General features: G+C 28.4%; 3 protein-coding genes, 1 long non-coding RNA gene and 1 other non-coding gene across 9 annotated transcripts in view; 2 read left to right on the plus strand and 3 right to left on the minus strand.

The window, feature by feature from the left end:
- Positions 1–1,764, minus strand: part of LOC113786732 (uncharacterized) — a 23,568-nt gene extending 21,804 nt beyond the window's left edge. For 2 of the 4 annotated variants that reach the window (XR_012163244.1, XR_012163243.1), the window contains exon 1: positions 552–1,761. This is a non-coding gene — a long non-coding RNA (uncharacterized lncRNA). Of the gene's footprint in view, positions 1–551 lie in introns of all 4 variants that reach the window. The other 2 variants (XR_012163241.1, XR_003473028.2) reach the window with 2 other exon arrangements.
- On the minus strand, positions 1,450–1,552 carry LOC113786875 (U6 spliceosomal RNA). Its single transcript, XR_003473181.1, has one exon. It is a non-coding gene; the product is annotated as a U6 spliceosomal RNA (small nuclear RNA).
- A 1,498-nt stretch (positions 1,765–3,262) lies between the features above and the next one.
- LOC101504274 (auxin-responsive protein SAUR24-like) lies at positions 3,263–3,901 on the minus strand. The gene has a single exon (XM_004501049.4). The coding sequence runs from the start codon at positions 3,801–3,803 to the stop codon at positions 3,480–3,482; it is 324 nt and encodes a 107-aa protein (XP_004501106.1). The 5' UTR covers positions 3,804–3,901; the 3' UTR covers positions 3,263–3,479.
- Positions 3,902–10,688: 6,787 nt separating this feature from the next.
- On the plus strand, positions 10,689–15,101 carry LOC101501699 (uncharacterized). Of its 2 annotated transcripts, none has more exons than XM_004500690.4 (5): positions 10,689–11,048; positions 13,608–13,904; positions 14,212–14,424; positions 14,509–14,637; positions 14,749–15,101. In XM_004500690.4, the coding sequence occupies exons 1-5, from the start codon at positions 10,815–10,817 to the stop codon at positions 14,953–14,955; spliced, it is 1,080 nt and encodes a 359-aa protein (XP_004500747.1). In that variant the 5' UTR covers positions 10,689–10,814; the 3' UTR covers positions 14,956–15,101. The 2 variants fall into 2 exon arrangements, with proteins under 2 accessions (XP_004500747.1, XP_027190014.1); XM_027334213.2 differs by lacking the exon at positions 10,689–11,048 and adding an exon at positions 13,259–13,406.
- Positions 15,102–16,178: 1,077 nt separating this feature from the next.
- On the plus strand, positions 16,179–19,383 carry LOC101501385 (COBRA-like protein 2). Its single transcript, XM_004500689.3, has 6 exons — positions 16,179–16,530; positions 16,626–16,705; positions 17,065–17,524; positions 17,906–18,068; positions 18,189–18,454; positions 19,035–19,383. The coding sequence occupies exons 1-6, from the start codon at positions 16,452–16,454 to the stop codon at positions 19,331–19,333; spliced, it is 1,347 nt and encodes a 448-aa protein (XP_004500746.1). The 5' UTR covers positions 16,179–16,451; the 3' UTR covers positions 19,334–19,383.
- Positions 19,384–20,133: the final 750 nt, after the last annotated feature.

A 20,133-nucleotide genomic window follows, 5' to 3' on the forward strand; every position in this document is an offset into this window, starting at 1 on the left:
ACTCTTTCCGAACTTACTGATCGTTGATAGAGGCATCTAGACAACACCATGTGATCTCTCATCTCATGAACACCCTAATTGAACAATAATTTCGAAGAAGATTTCATGGTTTATTGATTGGATTTCGATTGTACTAATATCAACACATGTCTTATTAAAACAAGAACAAAATAAGTGATATGTTTAGAGCTGTCTACACAACACGTGAATTAGGGAAACACAGGTCACTTTCAAAGGCTTATCTTCCAAAATGAAGGACGTGCAATCTCACATTCTGTGTAATCCTTAACGAAATCCTTCAAAACAGTGTCATTTGATCATTAATGAGTCATGTTTCTTACTACACCCAATCAAAACATAACTCATTCACCATCGAATTAGGTAGATAATGGTTTCCACCATCTATATATATATTTGCCATTAGGTTTATACAAGCAACACAAACCATTCCTACAATAAAGCATCATAATTCAAGTTACCTTCTTTCTTCTACTACTTTGAGATTATTCTATCGTTCAGTGTGTGGAGAAACAAAATGAGTTTTCGCTTACCTAGTATTAGACGATCATCATTTAGCGCAAGTCAAACATCAAACAAGGAAGTAGAAGTCACAAAAGGCTATCTTGCGGTATATGTTGGAGAGGAAATGAAGAGTTTCTTGATTCCAGTTTCATTCTTGAACCAACCTTCATTTCAAGAATTGTTAAGCCAAGCTGAAGAAGAGTTTGGATACTGCCATCCAATGGGTGGCCTCACAATTCCCTGCAAGCAAGATGTGTTCTTACATACAACTTCTCACTTGAACAGACTGTAACTAATCCACACAGCAAGAACTCCTCTAAATGATAACATAGCACAGTAGGATTGACTAGTTAGTCGAGACAAACTTTGTACAGCAGGAATTTCATTTTCCATTTTGATGTTTCCTCTTAAGAGGGAAAGATTTATCTTTATAACATTTTGTAAATTGCATAGTGATGGCAATACAAAATTGAAATCAAGAATCTATGCTATTTTGATACTTTTAGTATTCAGTTGATGGCCATGTTGAATGTGTCTACTATTCTTGGATTAATTAACTCCAATTGTAATTGGAACTCCCAAATATTTCAAGTAGTTTGCCAAGATTTCAGAAATTAAAGACCAACAAAGACTTATTAAAAATAATTGCAATTACCCCTTGATCAGAAAATTGAAAGGAATGCAGAACAAAACCCTAAACCCTAAATGCAGAAAAAGGAACGGGAAGCTGAAAGGATCAGAAAATTGCACCCCCAATTTCAAAACCCTAAACCCTAGAAACTGAAAGGAATGCAGAACAAAAACGCGAAATCAGAGAGAAAAGGAACGGGAAACAGTAATTGGACAAGGGAAAACGAAATGCAGAAAAAGGAAACAAATGTGAAAGGAGAAAACGAGAGAAAGAAGATGAAGGGAAAAAAAGATCAAAAAAATTTGGACCATTTCTCGATTTGTGCGTGTCATCCTTGCGCAGGGGCCATGCTAATCTTCTCTGTATCGTTCCAATTTTATCGGATGTCCCCGAAGGGACATACTGCATGGTTAACCTGCGTTATATAAATATGGAAAATGGGATACATGTATTCGATGTGGGACTAATTGCAACCAAACATAACATGCAAATGCCAATTCTCAACACTCACTTCACTGGGAGGAAGCGACGAAGATGCATTTCCCTCTCATTCTCAGTGAGTTAAGTTTCAGATAAAATAACCAAAGAAGTTCAGACTCATATTTTAGAAGATACTCATATTTTAGTTTAGTTTAAAGTCGCTGTACATGGCCTTTTTTTCAATCAAATATTATATTCAAACACTTAATTTTTATACATTTTTATCACCTCAATTTATTTATGTCTCTTTTTTACTCTCACATTACCTATGTATTATATTTATTACATCAACATCTTTGTTTATATCTCTCAAAATATCTAAAAAATGTTTAAGTGCACGTCGTATATTTTCCTTTTTCAATACACTTTTAGTTTTTTATAGTCTATCATCTTAGTCATTCTATTAAAAAAATTATCATCTTAGTCATTCACCCAAGACGTTTGAAAGAGAAAGAAAACAAAGAGATTGAAAAATAGTAATATAATAGATGTGATTTTTTATAAGATATAGATATAAAATGTTGATAATGTGATTAGAAGAGAAAGATCGAAAGAAAATGAAAATGTTGAATTTTTAGATTTTACAATAGTTAATAATTAGTATTGTCAATATGATTATTATTTTGTTGATGGTAAGAATCGAATGGACAATGTGATATTTTTTCAAATTTTTTTTATTGTTTTTTGTGTTATTTATAATATTATTTCTATAAATAAATTTTTGAAATAAATATTATAATATGTTTTTAAAGTATGTATTTCATAATCTATTAACATTGTTATTGTATATGGTGGATAATCTATTAACATTGTTTAAAGTATGTATTTTTTAAAGTATGTATTTTATAATCTATTAACATTGTTTTTAAAATATTATAATAAATATTATAATCTATTAAATGAATTTATAGTTGATGAATTGAATGAATGAAATTATAATCATAATTTAGAACGTTTTCAATGGTGTAACATAACATTGGTGTTTAAAGTGAGGTATATAATACTACATAATCTTAAAATAACTAACTCATTTGTTATTTTAATAGTATAACTCTTAACTACGCAAATTAAATCTCACATCTTTCACTCACATAATAATATTTGATTTGTATATTTTCAATTAATATTATTGCAACTTCATAAAGGTTGTTCGCAAATGTTGCTTTAGGAATAAACGAAACGATAATTCCACTCTAGCGGACTCCAATAAAATAACATATAATTAACTCATTCAAAGATATATCTTATAATTAATAGATTGAAAGAACACAGTCTAGAAGGTTGAAGTTTTTCTAAATTAAGGTCTAGTTTTAATTAAATCGATTAAAATTTGGAGTTAGATAGTTCAAAGACAAATATAATGTGTCTTGGCTGGTCTAATGTTCCCCCAATTGTAATGAAAAAGTTCGTCTATCGAAACTTGACTTGAATTATTCAAATATCCAAGATCTCGAACCAAGAAAGAAAAAAAAAATCCAAATTTAGCTTTATATTATCTAGTTATATATATTTAGCTTCAAAATGCTATAGTGAACTAAATTTGGAAATTGAATACAAAAGTCTAAAGTACGGTCAATATATTATTAAACTGTGTACAATGAAATACATTAATAATAACTATATGTCAAAAATGGTGAGCAACAAAACCGAAATGGCAGAAAAATGGAGTAATAAATGATGAAAACAATGCTAATGACATTAACATTTTTCATTATATTCTCTATTATTAATTCAAATTTCCACGAACACTACTAAATTTAAATGAAACATACACAATTTGGTAGCATTCGTGTAAATTTCAACTAATAAAAGATAACACGTTTGAAACGTGTGTCATAGAATAATATTAATGTTTCAAGAGACAGACACGCAATTGAGAGGTGAGATTAATAAATGCCTCTTCTTTGCAAGGAATAGTGAGACCACCCATAGGATGATTGAATCCAAATTCTTCCTCAGCTGTGTTTAACAAGTCAAGAAAAGAAGGATGGTTTAAGTAAGATATTGGAACAACAAAGCGTTTCTTGTAAGACTCTCCAACATAGACTGCTACATGTCCCTTTGGAACATTTGAATGATGATTTGTACTACTATGTAGATGTTGTTGTGAATGTGATGACTTGAATATCTTGTTTGCATGAAGAACAATAAATGGTAGACGAATACCCATAGTATATATGATATATGATCAATGTTATGGATGAATTGAATTGAAGAGAAGAGACAGAAAGAATGCAAGTATATATATATATGATGATAGTGCAGTGGATCGTGTAACAATGATTGAGAGAGAGTGGGAAGCCATACATATCCAGAAAGGATCGATGATATGATATATGGTGCCACAAAATGATGGACCCACCACCTACTTGATGAAATTCTGAAAAGAAACTCACATGGCTGCTGCACTGCACTGCACTGCACAACTTAATTTAACTTCAAACTTGAATCAGCCCATTATTGATCTCTGTACAAACTACAGAGTGCCGTACACTGAAAACGAAAAGATCCTCACATCACATCACATCACACCACACGCTTCCATGTGATACAATACAATGCATTCAAATGCAATAAGCACAAATCAAAGTTATTACTACCATACAGATATCACACATTAATTGCAAAGTATTCCATTCTACTACTTAAATGTGAATCAATCTTCTAATTTCATTATTTTAATTTATGAAGGTGTGAGTCTTAAAAGGGGTCAAAATTATAAAATATGATTAGATATTGTTATTAGTAACAAAACAAAAGAGATAGTTGATGAGAATCTCTGAAAATCTCTTCTGAGGATAATTTGAGGAGTATTCGCCCTACAAATAAGACTTCAAGCGAATCTTCCTCGGAAGTTACATCATCTGCATGGTGCAATGTGCATATATATTGTCAGAACAAAGGCATGGGTGGCAATTATGTGAAATATCGTGTTATTAGGTATGGTGTGAATTTCCATATAAATTCAATGTTTTTTCCATATTTAATGTTGTAACTTTAAATATATGAATATTTTAAATATTTTAATTTTATCATATTTATGTATATATTTTTATTTTATATCATATTATTAATTTTAATATTATGAATTTATCTATTCTTTTAATTTTAATAATTTTAAATTATGTAATTTTTATTTATTTAAATAAATAAATATTATAAAAAATATATAGTGTAGATTTATATCATGTGGCAGAGATAGAATGCAAGTGAAGTGAGTTACACCTAATAAGTTAGTATCATATCATTCATATACCAATAATGGCAATGCTAGTTGTAGGATCAGTTATCTCAACAAAAACCACATCCTCCTAAATCCCAACAAGCATATTTATAGAATAATTATTATATAAAATAAAATGTACGGAATAAGGTTGTATAATTTTCTAGAAGAAAAATTGGAATATGCTCCTTAATTTGTACTTGCACCCCTTAGAATAAGGGGAATAGATCTCCTCGTGTATACGAGAGAGTAAAATATTATAAGCAATGTTTCATATATTATATATTTCGCTATGAAAAGTCTAAAACATACTTTATTTCTTCGTTTATAGTTTACAATGTGAAAATCCATTCCCTTAGAATATGTTGAACTTGTGTCAGCTTGAGAGTCAAATTACTTGACCACCGTTTTTCACAAAAACAACGCCATGTTCCAGTTGTCCATCTTTTTTTAACTTCTTCTGATTGATCATTTTTTTTCTTTTTCTTTTTTTGTCTTTTCGATTGATTGTTTAATTTCTTTATGATTATACTACTATATCAACATAAAAAATTATTCCACGTCATTAAAATAATTCTATTAATTAATTATTTTGAAAAATAATTTTGATTTCATTTTAAATATTTTACTGAAATGCCAATTACAATTCAATACTAGTCCTTGCTTGCTAGTTTTTCACATAATACTTGATTGTTATTGAGAAATATAATTAAAAAGGATAAAACTTCAGAACAGTAATAAAAGCACTAGTGTTACCGTTCCCAGTCAATTAAAAATTAGTAGGGTTAAATAATTTTTATTTTATATAAAATAAAAATATTTCAGAGTAAAATGAATTTAGTCTTATAATAAAATTATGACTCAAAACTATATATTGATGTTCCAATTGTGATTAAAATTACTTGTATGATAATTTTATAAAATTTAAAAATATAGTTGTTTAATTAGAACAACAAAAATCAAAATTTTAAAATATCATAAAGAATAAATAGTTACTGAATCCAAAAAATAGAGTGTGTTGTGTATTATAATTTTTTTTTAGGGAGTTTGTTTATTATAGCTGTCACCAACAATTTCAAAATGGTGTAAAAAAATTGTCTCTTTGAGAGAAAAGGTAAGAACATTACTTATGACTACTATTTCAAAGCTTTGCCCAATTAAAAATAGGTAATTAAAAATAAAAAATAGTACAATAGGATAATTTTATTTAGAGCAAAATAAGGCCTTTAAATAAAGTTTATTGTCCATATATAGAAAAAAGTTTTGTTATACTTTAAGTGAGGATAATTGAAAAATATTTAAAATTTTAATGTCTTTTAAAAATAAATATTAATAATTATTTTTATAATTGAGATAGTAACTTATATAATACTAATATTTAGAGCAAAATAAGATAGTTAAAAAAAGTTTTATTATTGATATAAAGAAAAAAAGTTTTGTTATATTTTAAACGAGAGGAAATTCTAATATGGAAAATTTCCCTTCATTATAGACTAGTAACTAAAAAGTATTTAAAATTTGAATTTGAATTTTAAAAGTAAATGTTAATAATTATCTTTATTTGTATAACTGAAATGAAATGGTAATTTATATGATACTGATTCAATAAAAACGAGAGAAAATAAATATACATCTCATATTAAATCAACATTAATTAAATTATTATCTTAGGTATAAAGTTAATTAATGGTCATGATCTATTAATTCTAAAAAATATTATCAATTATCATTAAATTTTTTAATTAATTTTAAAATATTTATAGAAACAAAATAAACAAGATCTAAGTAATATTATTTTTTGAACTTAAATGTATTTTAACTCAAGTTTTTTAAGTGTTCGATTTTAAATCCTTTAATTTTAATTGTGCGGCACATTTAATCTTTTTCTAATTTCGTAGTCCCATCCAAATTCCCTCCAATTTTGGATTGAGTCGACAAATTTATTACGTGTTATCCTTGTCATTTAGCTGGAGTGGATTTTAATAAATTAAAACATTAAACTAATTTATTAAAAATTGATAAAAAAAACACTTTTTAAAATAAAAAATAAATTAAAAATCAAGAACCCAATTGTAAATCAAAGATTGAGGGCGTGTTTGAAATAGTTTCCAAAAACTGTTTTTTGAAAAATTATTTTTAAAAACTTTTATCTATTTTACTATTTTTAAAATCCAAAATCTAAAACAATTTTTACATATTTATTATTTTATAATTTAAAAAGACACATATAACTTATTGTTTTCGTTAAGGCAAAATATAAATATTGAGCAACTTTGAATTTTCTTTAAAATAATGATGTAGTAAATATAAGTGGCAATCATACATGTGTGATGACTAAAAAAACAATTGTATCTGTGTTATTAATTTGTTATGTATTTTTTTTATTATTACTAATACTATAAGATATAGTTAAGTTATTGGTTGAAGTTAAAGAAAAAATATTTTTTATTTAAATTTTCTTGCTTAATAATAAGGATGAATTGAAATATATTAAGTTATAATTTGATTGGAAAATGTCAATATTGTTAAGTTAAATATTTTGTCTTGGATTCGAATTTAGTATGAGTTTTATGGTAGTATTTCACATCCATAAACGAAAAATTATGAAATGAGTCAATTTATTTTAGATTTTATAAAAAATTAAATTTGAACCAATAAAAAATAGTAAGTGTTGTTTCGATTGATTTTTGCAATATCTTCTTATAAAATTAAACCAATTAAAAATAGGTTAATTTAAATAAAAAATAGAAAAAGAGAAATTATTATTAACAACGATGATATTAGTATCTATTTTAAAATTTTAACTTTATCTTTTGAAATTATAATGACAAGTTCTTATCACAAAAACTAACATCTTAGAGACAAGAACAAATTACTTTGGTTAAATCGAATTTAAAATATGTTATGTTAAGAATCTTAAAAAGATAAAAAAAAAAAAAATTGAATACCATAAAATTTATATACAATTAAAACAAATATATAAGCTATACAAAATAATAATATATAATAATAAAAAATATATAACTACAACATGATTATGTTACTACACATTTAAATTTATCTAAAATATAACAATTATCATAATTTGATAATGAAATCATATTTAAAAAAATTAAAATTTATTAAAAATATTTTACGATTTCATCTATTGAGATATTTTTTTTTTAAATTTACTATGTCACAATTAAATTAAATAATCTTTATTTTTTATTTATTAAAAAATTGAAATTTATTGATAATAATAAACATATTTTTAGTATTATAAAAAACAATTATTCATGACTTTGCAAAAATAAAAAGGATAATATTCAAACAATTAATACAACATAACTTTCTTGCTTCAAATAAGAGATCTAAAAGTTGAATGAGTTGAATTTTATTTTATATAGGAGTTAGGTTCCTTATTTTTTTTAGGAAATATATTTGATGTACCCTTATATGAGTATATGTATTTTGAAATATTAGAAAGAGATAAATGTGATAGATGGATGACGTGATAGAAAGAGAAATAAAATAAAACATTCAAAGCAGGTAGAAAATTAAGGGTGTTAATGTATCATTATTGTTTTTTAACCTAAAATAATTTTAATTTTGATATGTGTTAGAAGTGTTTTATTATAAATATTAAATTATTTAAATTTTATAAACTTGAAAGATGTTCATTTAAAAAAATGAAAATCATATTTCAAAAACAATTTTAGCAAATAAGTTTTTTTATTTTCGAAATAATTTTTAAAAATAAGTGTACCAAACAGATTTTATTTTGTTATATTCTCAAAAACAGTTTTTAAAAAATAATTTTAAAAATAGAAAATCAAAACTCAACAACACATGCCCTGAATCTGTGTTACTTTTCAACAAACCCAGATCTGGAATTGATTCACTCTGTTTCTTAATCGAATTATCATCAAACATGAAGAGCTTAAACTCTGGAACTTGAGTTCAAGTTTATAGCAATGGTGATGTGTATGAAGGTGAGTTTCATAAGGGGGAGTATCACTTTACATATGAGTGGGAGAAGAGTAACAAACAAAGAAAGAGGTTTTATTTCCAGATCTATGGACTTTGATCTCGATTTGTTTAAGAGCGAGACAGATTCAATTGTTTGATTTGTAATTAGAATCTTAATTTGTAATTTATAATTTATTTTTTATTTTAAAAAATGTTTTTGTGAAATTTTGTAACAAGGAGATCATGTCTTTACAAATTGTCTGCTTATCTCAAAATTGGAAAGAAAAAAAAAAAACAGACGGGTCCACAAAATTAGAAATTAGAAAGAAGTTAAATGTAATTAGTCAAAATCGCTTGAAATTAAGAGATTTAAAATCGAATAATTAAAAATTTGGAGGTTAAAGATACATTTAATTTATAAATAAAAAAACATTACTTATTGAGTAAAAGAAAAATGACATACTTCCTAGAAAAATAACATTACATAAGTATCTCTCAATTATTAAAAAAAAAAACAGAAATAATCAATGCGGGATCTAATTAAGTAGTCTATTAAGTAAAAGAATTAAAATTCAAAATTAATACAATGGAGAATTAAATTTCATTTTTTATTCATTTGTTCAGGAAAGTACTTAATTATATACTGCATTGATTGAATTGATTAATTTTAAAATCGTACTTGTTGTCTTTATCGTTGTCAAAAGAATTGACGAAAATTTAGCTTAATTAAATTGAGAAGTCAATAAAATAATTAAATTAATAATTAATATTACAATTACTCATGATTAGTTGTACATTAATACATAATATCAACAATCCATTTAATCATCAATAATTAATATTATTTATTTTATTATTTAAAATAAATAACCTACTTTAAATCAGCCAAATATGGATTAAGGGATATTTGCATTTCATGGTACAATACCCTTATTACTTACTCTATTGTCTATCAATCTTTTTTATATTTTTTGCACTCTATTCTTATTTTTGTTCTTTATGTTTGTGAAGCCTACCATAGCAAAATTGGGAATCTTCGCGTATGTACGGTTCTTTATGTTTGTGTATTCACGTTAATTAATTAATTGAATTTAATTTATATATACTAACAGTGTAAAATAAATTATACCGTATCAATGTATGAAAATTAAAATCTATTTAATTTGACGAATTGCTCTTTAGTTTGTTATAAAGTAGTTCACTTATTTAACACTAATTAATGAATTGATTGGTGGTACTTAATTCAGGATAGTGTTGGTCTTTACAATTCCTTAATCCGGCCTTACATGGTGAAACATTAGAAAGTAGTCACTCATGAGGTAAAAAAATTCTGAATATGTGTAAAAAAATTAAACTACACCATCATGGTACTCATGAGGTGTCACTCTTGAGATTATGAAGCAGATTGTGTGTACCTATACTTTTAGGATAATCCTGGTTGGCAGTGTATTATTTTATATATATTTTATTTTGTAAATTATAAACAATTCTTAGTAGAGCAAGTGATTTGTTTAAGTAGATTTAGTGTATAACAATTATAGGAGGACTATTTTTCGGCCCACATTTCTAAAGAAACCTACCTGCTTTCGGAAGTGTAATTGTGGACTATACAAAAATCAAAGTGATGTTAGGTGGAAATACAGCAATATGGTAGAGAGAAAAAGTCCACAATAAAAAAACTCAGTTAACATAATTATACTTAATTATGAAAAGGTAAAATAAAATATAATGAAAGTGAGAAGAAAAGGGATGATTGGTAAAGGAACAAGGAAGTGGTGATGAGGTAAAACAAACGTGAGTTATGTTTTTTGAGCACATGTTGTGTTGCCCTTTATCTATGACGCTTACAAGTATTCTATAAATGAAAGAAATAATTAAGATGTAGTACTATACAAGTATGACTTTCTTTTGGGAACAGAACAGCGTGTGGGGACACACTTCATTTCTCATCTCATTACTTAATTGACCTTTTCTTCTCAACTCAAACAAAACCACAAGAATCAGTGGATGGAGAAAATGAACGGAGAGGTTAAGGTTATGGATGGTTCCAACATTATGGAATTGGTTGGAAACGAGCAAGTATTCAGCAAGTTTGTGGACAACAAGTTTCAACAACTGGATAAAGACAGAGATGGGAAGCTTTCCTTGAAGGAGCTCGAACCTGCTGTTGCTGACATCGGTGCTGCTCTTGGTTTGCCTGCTCAGGGGACTACTCCTGATTCTGATCACATCTACTATCAGGTTCATTTCTCTTTTTTACTACTTTTAGTAACTATCTGCTACATCATACTGCATTTCCTTTATTCTCTTCTTTTTCTTTGCTAATCTATCTATGTAATGTGTGTGTGCTACCAATTGTTTCAAACCTGTTTGCTATCAACATTGATGTAATTAAGGTGTTTGTTGCTCTTCACTTTTACTTTGGATGAAATTTTGGGAGCATTATTAAGAATTATCTACCACTGGGTCTAGTGCAAATGATTGATGCACAATGTATGTGAGTGTTTCTATAATTGTATTATATCATCATGTCTAAACATAAATAGTTAACTTATCAATGTCTGTTTATTAAGAAAGAAAATTCCTTTCAGTTTTTATTTTTAGCTTTGGTCTGCTAAACCTAGCTCCTCCCTTTTTCTGTATATGTGCTTCATTAGCAAACCAACAAAAATGCTTAATGCTTGAAGAAGCACTCTGAACTTGGGATAAAAAACTGAAATGATAATAAGTCTCAAAATTTTGACTACTAGCTGCCCCAAGAAGTGTCCTTTTGTATCCATGATAACATGGTTGGTCCATTAAATATGTGTTTTGAGTGAATAGGTAAATTGTTCCTCAAAATTGTACGGCCAAATTAGTCTTTAATTTCATAGATAAATTAGTTCAACGTGGAGGAGTCACATTCAATTAGCATGTCACATCACAGTATCTAATGGTAAAAGTTGATAGAGATACTATTTTGAGTCTTTGATTGTCATTTTGCAATTTCTAAAATGTATTTGTCAATTATCAAAATTCAAGGAATAATTTGACAGAGCTTACATTTTCAAGGAGAAATTTGACTATTCACTCTGTTTTTTCTTCCAATTACTTTTCTTGCTTTATTTTGCTTTTCATTGCCATTTTTCTTCTAATATCCTTGGAGAAAGTATTAGGTGACGTTTATGTTTAAGTTTAACATCTAGTATATTCTAAACCATTGATGGTTCATGCTGTTAAGTGTTTGAAGTTGAAGCATACTTCATTACTACTGAAAAACTTGAAAATTATGGTATATAGTAGATGTTTAGAATGAAAAAAAGTTGGTCCGCTATCATAGTTAATGATGAACTCTAGGGACCCAAATTGCTAGTGCTAACTTCTTTAAATGGCATCCATTGGGAAAAAGCAAATTTCTTATCTAACCATATTTCTAAAGATGGACAAACAAGAATAAAGAATACCTTAGCCACAGGAGGAAAAAAATAGAGGCAATATGAGTAATATATTTCAATTATGTGATAAATGGACCCCAATTTCCTATCATCATGAAGCTATGCAATCATACAATCAAGCAAGTCAAGACTATTCGATCACAACTAGAAGGCTCAAATTTTGAATAAGTTATTTAAATCAGATTTACCGAACATAAAATACGAGTTGGCCGTTTTTAATCGAAAGATCCCACCTTGATTATTTCATGACTGCACTGATTTCCTTGTATGCAAGGAATACGAATCATAAATAGAGATTTACATGAGGGAATTTCCTTTTTATTCCTTTGGATTAAATTAGTCCCGGGTGAGAGGACACTGATGTGGGGATGAACGTGTAGAAGCCTCATATTTAATCAATGTACCACATCATAATCACTAACAGATAAAGTTTACAAAGGGATTATTTTCAGTGGCACTTTACTATTTTAGGGATAAGACTAATTTAATTGATGCTTACAATTTTATGGATCAATTTTTCTTTTAATTGCCATTTTTCATTTTATCTCCTTGGAGGCAGAATCTAGTGTTGTATATGCTTAAGTTTAAAATTTAATATATGCTAAACCATTGATGAATCATGCCGTTTATTCTTTGAACTTCAAGCATATTTTATTACTACTGAAAAATTTGAAAATTTAAGGTTTAGAGTGATAAAAAGTTGGTCTGATATCATAGTTAATGATGAACTTTAGGGACCCATATTGCTAGTGCTAACTTCTTTAAATGGAATCCTTTGGGAAAAAGCAAATGTCTCAACTAACCATATTGCTAAAGATGGACAAACAAAAATAAAAGATACCTGAGCCATGGGGAGAAAAAAATAGAGGCAATATGATTACTATATTTCAATTATGTGATAAATGGACCCCAATTTCCTGTCATCATGAACCTATGCCATCATAAATCAATCAGGCAAGTCAGGACCATTCAATCAAAACTAGGCAACTAAATTTTTTTAGTTCTTTTTTAAAGATTTACCAAATATTTTTAATCGAATGATCCTGACTTGAAGATTTTACGAGTGCACAGATTCCCTTATTGTTGGGGAACTCGGGGGAGAATCAGGAATATCAACATGCTAATGACCAGACACCGAGAGTTTTGGACACCACATCTCCCATATGTTAGTTTCCCATAAGATTAATTATATTTCTTTGAATTTGAAGATTTTGATTGCCATTATATTTTTAAGTTCAATAGAAGTCTTCACATTGCTTCATCAATTTCTGTATGTGCTATTAAAATTTCTCCGCATGAATCTGCACGGCCGGATAATTGATGAAACTGGAACAACAACAGAAAATTTGATGGATTTGTTGTATAGGTGTTGAATGAGTTCACACATGGAAAGCAAGAAAAAGTGAGCAAGACTGAGTTCAAAGAGGTTCTTTTAGACATTTTATTGGGTATGGCTGCTGGACTGAAGCGAGACCCGATTGTTATACTCCGCATGGACGGCGAAGATCTCCTTGAATTTGTTAATGGTCCTAGTTATGATGCAGAAATGACAACCATATTCTCTCAGATTGAAAACTCTAGTACATCGCTTCGTGAACATGTAATTGAAGCTTTTGGAAGACTCAATGTTGATCGAGGAATTCCCCCTATATCGGATTCGTGGGTAAGTATATAGGCTACACTATTCAAACACATTCATAATGTGATGTCCAATATTCACTGATTACCAAATAGATATTTCAGAGTCTATCAATATATCATTCGACCAATATTTAATAAATCAACGGAATACCAAAACTTCGATATAATTTTTTTAACAATAGACTGACTAATGCAATATTCCTGTCCTTGTTTAAGTACTTTTTTTAAAATGAAAAAAAAAAATAGGACTTGTGTGATCTAACATAATTAAAATAAAGGTCAATCATGTTTCCAATTAAACTTATCCTCTTGTCTTTATCTCCACTTAGGTTTTTAACAACATTGTGGATCCGGCACTGTTGTCTCAAGCTTTGGATAGACCTGTTACTGATCAAGAGACTTTTTTGGAAGAATTCAAGAAAGTGGCATTGAGTGTGGTTGATTGTCTTAAAGAGAAACCTGTCATTGTAGCACACAGTGAAAACACCTTTGATGGAAGTGGTGTCAAGAGACTCTTATCCAACAAGTTTGAATTAGACAAGGTTTTATTTTTCATTCCTTCCACTATACTCTTAATTCACTTTGATATATTTTATCAGTAGTTTTACCTTCTCTGTTGTATGCAGACACTGAACACAGCTTTAGGGAATCTGCCAAAAGATCGAAACGGGAAAATAACAAAGGACTATTTGCGGGTGGCACTAGATGTAGTGTCTCCGTCTGCTGGTTTACCTCCAGTTGGTGCAATTGAAGAGGTATTTTATTGTTGCCATCTGTCCTCTAAAACATTTATACTGCGGCTGCAATTGTAGTTGCAGACTACAATTAGAACTATGATCATATCGGTTGTGTGCTTGATTTTCCAGATGGATAAGGTTATTAGCGAAGCCTTTAACATGGGGAATAACGAAGAAGACAAGAAGACGATGATTAAAGAAGAAGAATTCAAGAAAATTTTAACTGAAATATTGGGGAGTATCATGTTGCAGTTAGAAGGAAGTCCCATTGCTGTTTCTTCAAATTCAGTTGTGCATGAACCTTTAAGCTCTTCTACACTTTTGCAGCAATATTAATTTTAGTTCTAGTGAAACAGCATATATAACTGATCAAGTATATGGCTGCTTGAAAACTAAGTGCAATATTTTATTTTTATTTATGCAAATTGTTACCTGCATGATACTACTTCTTATCAATATTGTTCTATTTTTATGATTTTTCACTTCTAATGGTAATATTACAGTAGCATTACTTTTAATTTGTCAAAAATCAATATGTGAAATCATATTCAAATGATTTGCTTTTAGTGGAAAGAATTGTTAGTCTCGCATAACGCACGTGGTGAATCAATATTTAAAATTTTAATTGAATTAAATACTAATATTATAATGTCAAAAGTGTCTTCAACGAATTACCTAAGAGAAACAAAAACAAAAACAAAACAAATTATTAACTACTTAGACCACACCTTGTTTGTAGTCTGGATACAAAATGTTTACATGTATTATTGTATTAAGATATTTATTCCTTTTTTATATGTAAGTAAAAAGTCTCAAATACTTGACTTTTTTCTTATATTTAAGATCAGAGGGAGTATATCCATATACATTTCATGTCTTGTCATTCTTGAGCTGTCCTGCCCTACAAAAAAGTTGGCCATTTATGTTTTGTGAGATGGGAACAATTGGAATCCTTGGATAGTGGCTTCGTATAAATCTAGGACATGGATCAGTTTTGGACACAAACAAGGGAACATATGCCCTTCGTAATCTCCACAACTTTTCCTCTTAACCAATATACATATGCATGTAATCTCCTGGATGAAGCACTTAAAGACCACTTGACATTTTTCCTTTTAAAAGTACTAAATAAAGTGCATCCTCACACTATGGATAGAGGGTTTAAGGAAAATTTATCTATTTCAACCGATTGTTTTGTTTCATTGAAAACTACTCCCTAGTATTATAAGTTGTTTTACATAAATTAAGAAGCAGTACTTTTGATTAATAGACAATTTTTTTTAATATACACTATATTTTATTAGATCATTAATTAATTTACTCTTTTTCTTTGTTAACGAAGATGTAAAATAATCAAAAAGATAAGAATAGAATCGACAAAAAGTATTTAATATAACTTTAAAATTTGAAAACGACGTACGAATAAAAATAACTTTTTCCAAAAAAAAAAAACAGACATTTAAGAAAAATAGAGTAACTTGGAAGGACTTCTTCTACCTTATCCTACAAGCAATAAAAAGTAGTACTAATACTTATCACATTAGGAAAACATGAAACAATCAAAATATAGTATCATCCACCGTGTAGCTTGTTATGATGCATTTATTTAAAGTGGAATCTTTGAAGTATGAATATGTCTTGAAGCAATAATACAGGAATTAAGTTGTCATGTAATAATAAGTAGTCGATATTTCCAATGACCTCTTGTTTGATCCGTGTAATATAATAACAACCACCTGATAACGGCCTTCTCTATATTATTTGACTTTACTTTACACACATTTTATTAAATTAAACACATTATCCGTCTCCTTTTTTGTAGGAAAAGAAAAATGGTGCTGATTGTTCATCATGTATATTTTCCTGCTGCACTGAAGTTTATATTGTTAATTACTCTCTGCACTTTATCAGGTACTTAATACATGCAACTTCTATTATGTTCTTGCTAATTAATTTGACTTTATTTTCCTTTCCTAATTTTTTTTTGTCCTCACACTTGTATTCAGATTGCTATGACCCTTTGGATCCAAATGGGAACATTTCTATAACATTTGACATTTACCAACGTATGGAAAATGGATATCTGGTTAGTTCACTCAGGAGTACTCATTGCATTTGCATACAATGTAAGATTTCATTATGAGAGTTGGGTTAAGTTAAGGGTTAAGGGAGTTGGAGAAGTTAAAGGACCTGAGTTCAAATCTTAATATTGGAAATATAGAAGTTAGTTGCAAATTACTTTAGTCATAAGTTAGTTGTTCTCCTCGGCTATATAAACCTCATTGTACTCTTGATGAAATCATTGATCTCAAATAGTAACATGGTATTAGAAAATTCTTACATAATAACAAATATACTAACATCTGTTGAAAAAAAATAGTAATATTGAAGCACAAGTAGGTAGAATCTATAACCATGTATTGAGTGTGTTTTCCAATTCAACAGGCAAGGGTGACTCTACAAAACTATCATCAATATAGGCATGTAGACACACCAGGGTGGAAACTAGGATGGACATGGCTGAACAATGAAGTGATATGGTCAATGAGTGGTGCAATTGCAACTGATAGAGGTGATTGTTCATCTTACAGTGGTTCTCAAATGCCACATTCATGCAAGAAAGATCCAATCATAATTGATATAGCTCAAGATGTCACACAAAACAGGTCAGACCATTGCTGTCGCAGCGGACGCCTCTCTGCCCGTGCTGTTGATTCTTTCAATTCATTCTCTTCATTTGAACTTGAAGTAAGAAACTTGGAGGAGAAAGAAAATTCACTTGGACAAGCACCTAATAATGTTACACTCATGGCACCAGGTCCTGGTTACACTTGTAGCCCATTTCTGATTACTGATCCAACAGTGTCCTTAGATTTTGGAGGACAAAGACAAGTTCCAGTTCTCAGTGAGTCCTAATGCTACCTCAGTCCCTTTCTGTAACCAGATTTAACATTTTGTGTTTAGATCATCTACGGTTACAGCATAGTACTGTAACTTTAGGAACTGTTAGATTTAGAGAGAGATTTCGCTAAATTTAATGGTTTCTACAGTTGCAGACCATATTGTAACTGTAGAGAATTCGAGTTCGAAGTTTTCTAAATTGTCTTTTTCTATATGAGTTTGTTCAATTTTAATTTTTCATCTTTCAGTGCATTTAATAGTATTAATTAAAGATACATTTAAAAAATAATAATAAATGTATCTAATAATTTGAAATTAGACTTATATTGAAGACAATTTTTTTGTTGGTACAAAGGTAATAATTGTTTTACATTTTGCATTCCAGGAACTTGGAAGTCGGAATGTACATACTCTAGTTTCTTGGCAAACAAGTCACCAGTATGTTGTGTTTCATTCTCAACATTTTACAATCCTATTATCACACCATGCCGCAATTGCAGTTGTGGTGGATGCAGGGAAGCAGATAAAAATACAGTGTCTTGCATAAGGTACATGTTATTTCATACAAAATCACATTGTTACTGTAATTTCTTCAGACTCGTTATGATTGTAAAGATTTAGTTGTTTTTGTTGCGTGCTTACTTAGTTGTAATTAATTATGTAACTAGGCCAGGTGATCCCTTGAGAGGGTCAAATGATGAGATTGAGAACAACAGCATAATTGAATGCACTGACCACATGTGTCCAATTCGAGTCCATTGGCATTTCAAGAACAACTATTTGAATCATTGGAGGGTGAAGCTTACAATTTCAAACTACAACTATAATAGAAACTACTCTAACTGGAATGTCCTGGTTCAACATCCTGGTTTCAACCAAAAAACAACAACTTATAGTTTCAACAGCACTAAACTTCCCACTCTTGGCATCCAAGGTAATTTCTCACTTTACATAATAAAATAAATAGTAAATAGTCATGATGATCTTTATAATGTGTGAGAGGTTGTCACAACTGATAATAGTCATTGAATGTATCAAAATTACAAAAATATACCGAAATGCATATTTTGTTAGTCATTTTAATTCCAGAATGTTTCTTTTATTAGGGAGTTTAGTTCTCAAATCTACATTACGTTAAAGTCTCTTTGCGAGTTGATTTTTTGAAGATTTTGGAGGGTTAAATTTATATTTTGATATATATTTAATATTTTAACAAAATAAAAAAAAAACATGATATTATATGCTCATTTATCATATTATTCTTTCAAAAAAATTAAAATATCAAATATATATTAAAATATAGACTTAGTCCTTGAAAGTCTCTCTCTAAAACACTTCATAATCCAATTCATAAATAGACCCTTAGTCGATTTGGTTCATGAAATTACTAACAAAAGCGATGCTTGAACATGTGTGTGTAATTTCAATATATTCATACATTTAAAAATTGTTTAGCTTACAAATCTTAAATCATTGAAACGAACAATAATTATGTGTTGTGTAATTTGTGGCAGATGGAGTTGCACTTTTGTGGGGGATAGATTTTTACAACAGTGAATTATTGCATTCTGATAAGGATAGAGTTGGTTCTGTGACAACAGAAATACTATTGGAAAAGGATGAGAATTCATTCACATTGCAAAATGGATGGGCATTCCCAAGAAGAATATATTTCAACGGTGAAAATTGTGACATGCCTTTACCTGACACATTCCCTATGTTACCAAATGGTAGCTCCAATTTAAGACCTACTTGCATTGATTTCGGTCTTTCATTAATTTCTTTGTTCATTCTTCTCTTACTACTGTTGTAGTAATTCTAATACTTTACTTTAATTTTGATTTTCAACACTGACTACTTAGTGTCTAGTATTTTAATTCTTCAATTTTGAAAGATCCATTTGTATGACTGATTTGGTTATTTACTCTACAGATGAAAATCAAGTATTAGAAAAATTTAGTACCTCGAGTAAGTTCATCTAGCTTCTAAAAAAAAGTAAGTTTACTTAGGTCAACTCAGATTAGTTCTGATCTTAATTAAGGAAAACAAAAAAACGTGATTTATTTTTATTATTTTATATTAATTAATTATCACTTCTATAATATGTTTTAAAGACATATTTAATTATATAATTAAATTAACTTTTTTCTGAAGAATTGAATTAACGCTTATTGACTGAGCTTTTAATCACATGTAAAAGAAACAATTTTTTTTAATCTTAATTCTCTATTTTTTGAGTAAAATTTGAACAAAATTTATTTCAAGAAAACATGATACTTACAATTTAACTTTAGCAGTTTTATTCAACCAAATCAATGAATAGGGATCTATATATATATATATATATACGATAATTTTTGTAGAGTTTTTTATATATATAAAAATATTACAAAATTTTTAATGTGTATTTATTGTTTAAATTATTTTCATACTCTTATTTAATATGTTTGTCTTTTTAATATTATTAGTGGATATTTTTCTTATAAAGTGGGATAAAAAATAATAATACATTCACTTATTTGACTTTTTACGCATAGTAAAATAACCAATAAAATTTACTACTTTCATGTAATTATTAATCTTTTCCTATACCATTTTTAATTATTTATTATT

Source organism: Cicer arietinum, chromosome 5, assembly GCF_000331145.2.
Source record: "Cicer arietinum cultivar CDC Frontier isolate Library 1 chromosome 5, Cicar.CDCFrontier_v2.0, whole genome shotgun sequence".
Taxonomy (NCBI): Eukaryota; Viridiplantae; Streptophyta; class Magnoliopsida; order Fabales; family Fabaceae; genus Cicer; species Cicer arietinum.

What these genes read in the sequence shown, in the direction of transcription:
- LOC101504274 (XM_004501049.4), bottom strand. Translation starts at nt 3,803, where the DNA reads ATGGGTATTCGTCTACCATTTATTGTTCTTCATGCAAACAAGATATTC.
- LOC101501699 (XM_004500690.4), top strand. Translation starts at nt 10,815, where the DNA reads ATGGAGAAAATGAACGGAGAGGTTAAGGTTATGGATGGTTCCAACATT. An exon ending in CCCCTATATCGGATTCGTGG is followed by an intron (nt 13,905 to 14,211) that starts GTAAGTATATAG and finishes ATCTCCACTTAG; the next exon opens with GTTTTTAACAACATTGTGGA. An exon ending in ACAAGTTTGAATTAGACAAG is followed by an intron (nt 14,425 to 14,508) that starts GTTTTATTTTTC and finishes TGTTGTATGCAG; the next exon opens with ACACTGAACACAGCTTTAGG.
- LOC101501385 (XM_004500689.3), top strand. Translation starts at nt 16,452, where the DNA reads ATGGTGCTGATTGTTCATCATGTATATTTTCCTGCTGCACTGAAGTTT. An exon ending in TACTCTCTGCACTTTATCAG is followed by an intron (nt 16,531 to 16,625) that starts GTACTTAATACA and finishes ACTTGTATTCAG; the next exon opens with ATTGCTATGACCCTTTGGAT. An exon ending in GTATGGAAAATGGATATCTG is followed by an intron (nt 16,706 to 17,064) that starts GTTAGTTCACTC and finishes CCAATTCAACAG; the next exon opens with GCAAGGGTGACTCTACAAAA.